The 11,673-nt window shown below is 36.6% G+C and overlaps 1 protein-coding gene across 2 annotated transcripts; it reads left to right on the top strand.

Annotated features, from left to right (window-relative positions):
• The first annotated feature begins 3 nt into the window (after positions 1-3).
• Positions 4-11,082, top strand: LOC139119984 (rho GTPase-activating protein 19-like). 2 transcript variants are annotated; one of them, XM_070683957.1, is made up of 12 exons: positions 11-145; positions 1,422-1,648; positions 1,935-2,015; positions 2,792-3,001; positions 3,773-4,029; positions 4,419-4,511; positions 5,014-5,274; positions 5,768-5,881; positions 6,209-6,280; positions 6,627-6,767; positions 7,935-8,135; positions 8,935-11,082. In XM_070683957.1, exons 2-12 carry the CDS (start codon positions 1,429-1,431, stop codon positions 8,983-8,985), a joined length of 1,701 nt encoding a protein of 566 aa, XP_070540058.1. In that variant the 5' UTR covers positions 11-145; positions 1,422-1,428; the 3' UTR covers positions 8,986-11,082. The 2 variants fall into 2 exon arrangements, with proteins under 2 accessions (XP_070540059.1, XP_070540058.1); XM_070683958.1 differs by lacking the exon at positions 6,627-6,767 and having other exon boundaries at positions 4-145.
• Positions 11,083-11,673: the final 591 nt, after the last annotated feature.

Here is an 11,673-nt window from a genome sequence, read left to right as displayed (position 1 = left end):
TCTATAAGGTCAGCGGTCACTTTTGAATTTCAGCAGTCGCCTGTTTGATATAAATACGTAGCGCTAATACAAAGCCCTGTATCTGTGTTGATTACGCTGTTTTCCGATGTAAAGCTTGAAAAGAGTATTGGAAATCAGAAACAAGGTGAGCTAACCCTACATGATTTTAGTGAATCTCAGCGGATAGTGATGCTTTCTTTAGAACGTGGGTTTCGATAGTGATGGCCACACACAGTATCACGTACGTACTGATTTACATGCAGCTTTGTTTGTGTAAACTGTCAATGAGAATGTTTTATTGACACAGATTTGTATCGGGTGAGAATCTGCTTTCATATTACAATTCTCGTAGCTCGTTTTATGAAAATTGCCCATGCATTTACTGTTTTAAGAATTGCAAAGTCTTGATCACGAGCACGGTTAAACTTGTACAATTTTACGTAACATGCACCGGAAACAGTACTAGAAAAATCGGGAAGGGGGGGGGGGGGTGTTAAGATGAGAAGCCATACAATTTTTAAGGTTCACAATTATACTGCTTTTGCTTCTTCAAATGTTTGACAGCGTGTACGCCGTTATATGCCCTTGTTCAGTTTATTTATAAAAATGAAAATGTTCAGGCCTTGGAGAATAATTTCCATTCCAATGGAAATGCAGGCTCTTTTAATTATTAACGCATTATTTCTTAAATAAACCGAGACATTTCACGACCAGTTGGTCTGGACAAGAAATCAAGAAAAACAAAAAGGAAAACTGCAAGCAGTTAGTAAGAATGACTAATCACGAAGTAGTATGAAAGACTGCTGAACATTTTCTTACAACCGGAGTAGTTTGACGATGAATTCAGGTATATAATCGTAGCTATTTGGAGGGTAGGCTGTGTCTATACTCAAAATAAGGGGCAACATCAAAAGTTCAACATAATAAATCTAACTTAATTGCTTAAGTTTGGCCTCAGACCCCCCCCACCCCACCCCCACCCCCCTTCTAACTTAACTGACCTAAAATTGAAAAACATTGCGGACTCATACCTGTACTAATTCTTTCAAATGACGTACCAATGTACCGTTGAATTGAATAAAAATTGAAAACCATTATAAAGTAACAAAAATACGGGTGACTGGATCGGTTTTAGCGTACAAAAAACAGCCTTGAAATCGTAAAATTTGCCAAAATTACGTTAAAAACGTTAAATCGTTTTTGACTGCACAGAAATTAATTTGGCCAAAAACCCCCCACCCCCAAACTTAAGCAATTAAGTTTTTTTTCAAACATCGATCTTTTGACGTCACCCCAAATAATGTGTACAGAGTCAGCTACATTGCCCTTGTCATTAAAACCATATTGAACAGGTCATAGACTCGATAGAGAAAGGTTTACAGCATCAACCTGACTTAGTTCCCTATTGCTTTGCCTGTCAGTGCAATCATGACATCCAGGGCCATTTACTGCAACCCTAATTACTACCTGGAAGCTATGAAGCACAAGTACCCAGATGTCTTCAATGAGTGGTGTTGTAATGAATTGTCACATGTGTTAGACTTCAGTGGGACAGAGAGTGTTGGAGATTTGCTAAAAGGAAACTGTGAACTTAAATATCCCAAGAGTTCGATTAAAAGAGTCAAAATACAAGGTCAGAAACGGAAAGGTAAGTGCATAAGGGTTATTGAGAATTTCTGCTTACTTACATTTTTCAAATTATAGATTATAAGGTAGATAGTTTGCCTGAAAAGTAAAATGCTGAATGGAATGGACATCAAATGTAGGACATGATCATTTGCCACTTAAACTTTTTATTTTTTCCTCAAATTTTTTTTCTCACAATTGCAAATCACATGAAGACACACTGTAACGAAACAGGACCATTTTAGTTATTTTTGCACAGTTTCAAAACCAAATGAAGGCAATATGTGGATATGTATTTCTTTTCACAGTCACAGGAGGTGTTTTTGGTGCACCTTTAACAGCTGAAGGATATTGCCAAGCAAAACTTCTTATTGAGTTTCTAAAGAGACGTAAGTACTGGAGGAATTGAATTTTCAGAAAAAAACATTCTCACCACACTACAGTGTGATGTGCAAGATTACTGTGAGTTGACAACATAATGGAATACCAAATGGTTTTTCTAGTAATTTATGGTTTACTGTAATACCAAAAATAAAAGACATGCTTTCAGAAGAAGTAGGAGTACATTTTGTACTTATGTTTTCTTGCATGACACTGATAGATTTGCTAGAAATTGTAATTGTGACACTATTGTCACTTGTGACAAGTGACAAGATATCAAATGACATGACAGATATTTGCAACTCATGAGTAGAACACGCCTATCAAAATGTGCAATACAGACTGAAGTGAATAGCTCTGTCTCCAATCAACTTCCAATATCCTATTATCAGCATGTCTGGAAAGTATTGTGGAAAGAAAGTCTAAACATAGGTTAATAACATATGCAGTAAACCCTCGCTTTAACGACCATGCTTGGGGACAGAGAAAACGTTTGTTAAACTGAGGTGTTCGTTCAAATGAGGGAATTCAAATCCAGACTAGCCTGGCCCGGGGGACACATAGTATGTACGTTTTAACCGATAATTCATACTACTGGTTGTCGTTAGAGCAAGGGATTACTGTAGTATGTAACCTCATAAAATAAATTTATGTGATAAATCATCTTTAAGATACTCTGTTGTGTTCTACCATCTTTGTCAACACAGCTTACAACCTTGATTTTTTGGTATTAAAATGCAGATTCGTGACCTTAACATGTTACATGAACATAATTTTATTTCAGACCTGCATGTGGAGGGCATATTCCGTGTACCTGGAAACTCTTCTAGGCAATGTAAACTTAAAGAGAAGATCATTGGAGGAGACATTATTGACCTGGACACTGACATTTTCACACCTCATGATGTAGCCTGTGTTTTAAAAGCATTTCTTGGTGAACTTCCAGAGCCTTTATTGTCGGATAGGCAGTTTCAGGCACATGTACAAGCTGCAGGTAAGTCATCGTTATATCCTGTTCTTCTTTGGGGTCTCCCTTTTAATCAAATACGGCAAAGAATATTTCTGTCCAATGAGTAAGACTTTCAAACTTGGGGAAGGTAGATTGCAATCAGGTAATATTTCTTTTTCATTGTTTTTCAGAATTCTTTTGAAAAATGCCTTTTGTACTGAAGTTTTTTCATGATATATAGTAGTAACATTCACCAAACAGATTTTAACATTTACTTTGTTTTATTACAAAGAACACATAGTGTATATGAGTTTATGTTTTCAACAGATTCAGATAACGTTAACATGTTCATGTTTTCTTTCACTTTTTTGTTGACATAAGTCAGTTGTCTCACAATAGCTTCAATGCCATTACTTCTACAGCTTGTGCATACGGAATAAAATATCAGCATATTTCTTTTTCAAACCACTGATTTATTCAGTATCAGTACCTAGTACTAGGAATCTTTATACCACAGTATACACACAGCATGGTATCAGCTTTACAGTAGTGGCTGAATAGTATGCAATTTCCACTGTATTTGCACACTATAATACCTCTGTCACAACTAATGTATGATTCATACGACTGAAAAAAGAATTTTGATTAGGGACCATATCTGGGTCAGTCAATGTTCAATATTGAACAGATAATTTTTTTTCTTTTACCTATATACATGATCATTTCATCGACTCATAAATTTTGTTTACAAAAACATTTCTGATGAATTGATTTTCATATTGACTATCTAAATATTCTTTTTCTTCTTAAAACCAGGCCTCACATACAAAATAGACGGCCACAACCTGCCAGGTTCAAGTGAAGAAAACATCCAGAAGTGGAGAGAAAAGAGAAAACAAGATCACATCCTGGCCCTCACGTATCTATTCCTCATGTTGCCCAGTAGCAGTTACAAGTTGCTGCTTGAGTTGCTTGATTTGCTTCACTTAGCAGCCAAGGAACAGAGCAACAACAAGATGACAGCTTTCAACCTCGGTGTGATGTTTGCACCGCATATACTGTGGCCAAGATACGTGAGTACTTGCGTTAGATTTGCTAATTTTCTTGCAGAGTGTGCGGTATCTTCCTGTATGGCTTTAGTTCTGATCCTGATGACCTTCCCATCTCGCTCGCTCTCTCTCTCTCTCTCTCTCTCTCTCTCTCTCTCTCTAAATTACATCTAAAATGTACACAAAGGAGAGGTTGAAATCATGAAATTTTACATAACCTGTGAAAAGTTGAATAAACAAATATATAAAATGCCACAAGTCAATTGTCTGAATACTATCACTGTTCTAGTATTTATCTGTAAATGTAAAAAAGTTACATGCTGTATACAACCTAGTGTGCATTTGTTCTTCAAGGACAGACACTAAAATTTGAGTATTTTTATTCCACTACCATGTATTCTTTTTTGTTTCAGTTTACCACTGAAGATGTTAGGGATCAAGATTTCGTGAATAAATTAAATACTGGAGTGGAATTTATGATTAAACACGCACAGAAGATTTGTAAGGTAAAGAGTATCACTCACACTATCTCATACAACCTGATGGCTTGTTAGCTTGTGAAGTGTTTACATCCCGTGTCAGTGTTCGGATGGTGTCATATTTCACAAAGCTATAGTGGACTATAAGTTCACAGCCCAAATACACTGCTCCATACTGTAGTTTGGTGTAATCTGGGATAAGCAGAGTCAGTAGTTTTGGACCATCTCCTCTCTTGCTATGACCATTAGATTTACAAATCAACAGGCCCTAAGGACCTGCAATACAAGTGCACCTGAAAAAATCCATAACGAAAATGATGCCTTCAAAGTAGGTTACAGGACCTCTTGGTTTACTTTGACACCAGTTTGCCGTGAGGACTATCAGATACTTAATCAAGCTTGCAAGAAGCTGTACCGTGTAAGCAAGCATATGTCTTGTAATTTTTGCTATCAGTTCAGTTGTGAACAAGTCTCACTCTGGCTTCATACAATATTTATCTAACTCAGAATATGAATGTACTTACAACAGGTCCCCCAATTTCTGCTGGGTAAGTGTGAATCATACATAAGGAATGGTGGGTCGTTGATACCGAAACAAAACGTGAAGGAAACAGTGGTACTGGAAAGAATGCCACCAGACACACCAGATGGCGGCGTCATGATCAGTTTACCTCAGCCAGCTGGTGTCCATGTGAGAAGTCGTCAAAACACAGAGGAAGCTCTCGGAAAGATGTACAATGATATCAAACAAATGCAACCAAGTGCCAAACGAAGGAAATTAATGAAGAATGTGAGTCATTTGAAGCATTTTATCAAATTTGCAATCACCTCTATATCTGTTTTGACGGGACACCATGTAAAATAGACATGAATTCAAAGGTTTGAAAGGAAAATATAAATTACTCTCTTGTACAGCTGTCATTACAGCATCAAAACATGTCGATAACCATGCATGTCATTATAGGACTGAGCTATATAACTTCTCTATACCTACCACCTGGTAAGAAATGCTGTTCTGAAATGCAAGTGCTTGTTGGCCGGGTAGTTTGCTGAAGCGATCAATCATGGGCTTTAGATGCTCTGTATGTGAGAATGTAGAACATAAATCAAAGTATACAGTAGATTGATCAAGAAGACTACCCAACCAACAAGTCCTTGATGTTCTGAAAGTCAATACCATGCATGCTTTTAGCACCAAAATGTTATATCTTTTGCTCTGTTACTCAGTTACTTAATAGAAAAGGTTAAGGTGTCTTTTCTACAAATGTTTATACCTTCTATAGTTTGCAAAGAACTGCCACATGCCTGGAACACCCAATGAGGTCAGAGAGGATGCAGCGCGGTACATGAGAGCCAAGAAACATTCTAGAAGTAAATCATTTGGAGGCGTCATCAAGGTAGGTTTTCACATCACAATCTTGCGATGAACAACCTGAGAAAAAGTAAGACACATTCACCTAATGAATTTGTCTTTGCAATGACTGTCATTGCTTACAGACATACTTCCCTCTTTAAAATTTTTTTTTTTTGTCCGTGTTTAAGAATCTTGTAGTAAAGTATTTTATATAATTGTTGGTTGTGACAAATCTTCCACCATAATTTTTTTCAACAAAAAATCTCCCAACACACCTCTGCTGACAGAAGAGGAGTTAACATTTCAGGGATGATATCTGTTCAGAAATTAAAAATTGAAATTTTTGTGATTTTCTTTCTTTCTCAAACAGAGACATGTCTTGGGAACACCTTCAAAGAAAAGTTCAAAAGGATCAGTGATTTCACCTCCAAAGTCAGAGAGAGTAAGTTGTTATGTTGTTTCTTTATTTTTGTGAAAAACAATAGTCGTACAATCATCTATGTAGTTACATGAACACTTACAAACTCCCACAATGGATCACACTAATTTGTAGCTATTATCTCACCAGTTACACAAAAAGCAACACTGAAAATTCACATTTTTGGAAGTTGCCCATAGTATTAATTTCTGGCTTTTGAGATAATTAAGTCTTAAGGAGACAACTTTAATGCATGTTTCTGTTGTCTGTTACGATAAATGATAATGTACAGCTCAGTTCTATTGCATGCAAACTTATCACTGCATGACCTTTTATTAACATCTCTCTTTGTTTTCCTGCTGCATCAAAGTCAAAGTCAGCAAAGAGACCAGTTATCAGTAGGCCGATCTTTGCTGGCAATTCTGATAAAACACAGCAGAAACACACCCACTATACTAAACGTAGAGACCAAGCACCTGTAAATACCACACCTCTATCAACAACCAATCAGGTAGAGTAATACATAATGCAAAGAGCCAATCACATTCATTGATACTAACAGTAACCCACTCATCCAGCATGTCCTGGCAGATTTCATTTGTATTGGGACAACTACATGGCAATACAAGTAATTGAAAGTTTTTCCTCTGGACCTTACATATTTTTACATGTAACAGCTTACCACACCTATGTAACTGAAGTAATTTTGAGCAAAATATAGCATTTTGTATTGAGAATAAGAATTATGCTCATTCTTGATAATATGCCATTTACAATTTGTTGTTTGAATCATACCAGTGTTGTTGTATCACTGTCCCAACACATCTGATAGACCATTGTCATAAAAATACCTTTAATATTGATTTTTCAACTTTCGAAAAGCTCTTTCTAACATTGCGCAAACATCATCAATATTGTGTGTATGGTGTGTGAGTTATTTTCTTTCTTATCAGTTAACCTTTTAGCGATTCTTTAACAGTGTTTGGTATTTTCAATTTTTTGCTTCATTAACAAAGCATTTTTGCTTGAAACTCTTTCATGTACGATCCAAAATGCATTGGTCCAACTGGGTTAGAAAAAGAAATATGGTTGAACCAAAGTGTGATGGTCAAAGGACAAAATTAATTGCAGTTCCTGTGTGTGCTAGTTGTCTACTAACTGATAGTAATATAACAGCAATAATCACATACAAAACCACACTGTACCATCTCACTCCAGGGACTGTTGGTGGTACATAATTGCACAAATTCACAAACAACAACAGTTACAAATAAACTACATGTATAACAACAGCCAATCATAGACAGCTAGACAGATGAATAAGCACCCAATAAGAAACAGTGACACATGTACTCCTCACAGACAACCAATCAGTGTAATTCTACCTGCATAACAAAATATGAGAAAGTAGTAGATAGCATATGTATCACATATTTTTAAGTTCTGAAACAGTTATTAAAATGTTCATCTTTCAAAGCATGAGGCTTGAGACTAAAAATGCTTGCAAGCATAGAAGTACTTATCATTTTTAACTTTTTGACTTTTTGCAACATTGCATATGGTTTATGTTGAATAATTATCGTTATGGTTTTGTTCTAATCATATCATTGCATGGGACTTTTCATTTTTATAGCTTGTCAGCATGGATATATTTAGTTTTTTTTCCTGTTACACACAGACACCAGCAGGGCATGTAGTGAGAATCACTAACAAAAGCCAAGACGCAATCACATCAACACCGTCACATCAAAAACCAAAGCATGAGGCCTTCAGTCAGAGGCTATTTTCAGCCGATGCGGCACGCATCGACAATGAAACACCGAAACGTTCAACTTCGCCAAGCAGAATCATATATCAAAACAGTCCCAATCACGGCAAGGTAATATCTTCTTCCATTGTTCATCTCTCGCTGTGTTGCACTCTTTAATAACTTGCACTTGTTATTATTACATACGACATGCATACACAACACAATAAAATCTCTTTGAGATCAAATTATGTCTGGGTTTTTCACCACTTTGTGCATTCCTTTGCTTCATGGATTAACCGTGTCTCATAAACTCTGAGACATCTAGGCTGTTGTTGACACCATTGTGAATGACAAAAGTATCTGTAATATACTAGTAGGTGTCGATGATGAGTGTGGATCTGTTTACATGGAACCGGGGGTGATCAGGTTAGATAACCCTTTGAACCCTACAGATGAATTGATGAAATTATGTCATACGTTGGTGGAGGGGGGGGGGGGGGGCGGTTTCAGGGGTAAAAGGTTAATAGCCAAACAGTAAAAATCGCTCCAAGTTATAATCTGAGGCCATAAAGGGACAGTACCTGAAACGTTTTTATAATTTTTACAAAACCTTTTGATACGGTCATCATCAAAGTTTATTCAGCACAACAAATTTAGCAATTCTTTCTGAACTGTCCTTGCTCTTCTGTTTCTTCTTCTTCTTCTTGGTAAGTAGCTTGCAGAGAAAAGAATTTGAAAACAAAATGGCTTTCAGTGTAGTGTTTGATACATAGACGATAAATATCAACCGTAGCTGCAAATAATGATTTCAGGGCCACTGTACCCAATGGATCAGTGAGAAACAAGTATGGGAACCTGCTAGAACATGCAAAGAAAATGCCATTACCAATACCAGTATTGATCCTTTTTAATTTCTTTTATGTCACAGGAAAACACAACATCTCACAAGCAGCACAGACTGGTTACCGGAAACCATTGAGCATGTGTGTGGAGTGTGGCCAGTCATTCCTGAGAGTACCAACAGCAGTTTTGAAGTTCATTATTGTCTCTGTGATCATTTCAACCACAGGGACACTCTCCAAATGGCTTTTTATCTCAGCTTCTTTGTATGCTTCCAAACATCAGGGTCTCTACTGAAACTTAGTCATGAAAGGGTCAACCCCCGTCATCATGAAGTTTTAGTACAACTCTACTGTTTTCGAGGGCAAAGTTGATCAACTATGGAGGCAAATTGGGTGAAAGACTTGAATTTGTATATATATTGTGATTGTAGAGACAGTTTTATTGGATGATCATTCTGTTATAGATATGAAACATATATAGACTGCACTGTATTGCTTAAAAAAAAATTGATATTCGAATTTTGGTGCAGCCAAAACTTCCTCCTGAACTTTTTAATCTAGTAGCACTGTACAGACCAGTCTGCTGTTTTTTATGTGTGATATGAGCCAGTGTTTTATTTCATGTAAACCTGTTACCAGCACATCACTTCTAGTGGCAGCTCGTTGGCCAGTGATCAGTTATAGAGTTTTATCAGCCAATAGAATGATGCTAATTAATAGTAAAATCTGCCTAGATCACTTAGATTTTTTGATGAGGTTTTCATCTTGCTCATTTTGACTGACAGAAATTAGTCACACACTGGATTTGATCCTCGATCTTATTTTGGAAGGTGTCACTTTATTTCTCTGCACTCAAAAACCACTGCCACAAAACGATGCTACTTCACATGCACAAAGTAACTTTAATTGTAAGTATGCTTAGCCAGTTATCATAAATGCTAATTTCTTTTGGTGCAATCTTTTATACCTTATCTCAGTATTAAATTTTGATAATTTTCCCTGTCGTCTTTTTCAAATTTCACACTGCCTACTTGGGTTCCGAGATTGCTGTGTTTATAGTGTGTCAAACATTCAAAGTGTACAGTGCAGGTTGATTCTATTGAACACCAATGTCACACATCTGTTCTTTTTTGTAACACCCCTCATCCAAAATCTTATGTAATTTTTTCAAAATATGATCCCATGGTTCACATCATTTTGGCACTGATAAATGCGAAGAGCCAGTCACTGGTTAAGAGTTGGACCTGTTATCAGCCTGGGCAACAGCCTTGACACCTGGTACCTGGATTTTGATAGGGCATCTACACATGCATATGTTTTAGGAAATGTAAACAAAGATGTATTTATTGTTTGGGAAGATGAGCGGTAATGTGTAGAGAAATTTCTCAATTTTTGAATAAAGAAAATGAATGATGTGTGTTCCAAAACACATAGTGACAGGCCGTGAGGGTAACTGGATATGTTTGTTTCTTCAAGCCCCCCCCCCCCCCCCCCCCCCCAATAGTTTCCCTAACTGTATGTTCATGCGAAGACTGTTTTTGGAGTGACTCAAACACCCTTCGGAAAATAAACATATGCTGTGCCCCTCATGGCCAGTTAATACATGTGTATGAATTTATATTTGAATCTTAGGAAGTGGTATTGCATGACTATGTCCCTTCAATCAATAACAGACACTGCCAGGGTAATATGTAGTACATTGTATAGTGGACATTTCATTCATTTACTAGAGTAATGCATTCTGTCACATGCCGGTAGTAACCAAAATTTTGACATTTTTTTTTGCATGTGACTTTGCCCCCACATCAAAGCATATCAATTTGCATGTGGGAAAATAATCACACTTGAAAATACATTTCCTATCAACTTTACATTCTCGAAATCATTGGTCTGTTCTGCTATTCAAACGCCATGTAACTCACATTACACATTGTGGTGTCCCACACTCATTCTTTACATGTATCTATTTGACGACTTTGTAAACTTCTAATTATAAAAAATATTTTTTAAAAATTGTATTAAAAAGCCAGAACGAGTTGAATGATACCTTATGAAATATCTCACAATCTGAAGCTCAATTTAAATCTCTTGTAGAATAATGTTACTTTACATTGTCAGAAACACTCTATAGAGTATTTACGTCTCTGTCACCCAGCTTCTTTTAGTCTGTGTATGATACTTCATATTTTTATGACTGAATTCCTTGTACAGGATTAAACACTTCAAAATTTCAATGTGTTCTGTGTCTGCTATCTCTCTGTGTGTATGCTACAGTTCTACCTTTGCAGTCATATAGAAGATAATGGATGTATAAAAAGCTGTTTTTCTCTGACCACATTCTGATCAGATATAGGAAAGTGATAGGCCTGGCACCTTGTTTTTACTTAGCCTTTCGTGTCTGCAATCCTTACATCTGTAGGACCACTGTAAATGATTGTTGAAGATAAAGTTTAGAGCAACCATGCCAACTGTTAATCTTATTTTAGTCAGGAACACCAACTTCTGACTTTTCTCTTTGACTTGGAAATATCATTTTCCTTTCAACAACATCGGTGATAGTGTTTGCAGGAGAGTGAGATAATTTTATAAAATTTACCCAATAACCCCTCACAGCCAAGTGCCTATCCTAAAGAATGCAGCATCAAGTTCTTCCTAATAGAATCAGATTACATGGGAAAACTCACATAAAATTGCATTAGGGACCGTCTCGGATTGTCGCAGAAGTTCAAGAAACGAAATTTCTTCGTTTAGATCAAAACCCCTCCCCCTAAACGAAACTTCAAAAGTGCGAAATGTTCATGTCTGCCTGAGACTACAATGTTGCA

The sequence above is a fragment of the Ptychodera flava genome, chromosome 20, assembly GCF_041260155.1.
Source record: "Ptychodera flava strain L36383 chromosome 20, AS_Pfla_20210202, whole genome shotgun sequence".
Lineage (NCBI taxonomy): Eukaryota > Metazoa > Hemichordata > Enteropneusta > Ptychoderidae > Ptychodera > Ptychodera flava.
Note: the sequence above shows the minus strand (reverse complement) of the source record. Positions and strands in the feature narration are given on the sequence as shown.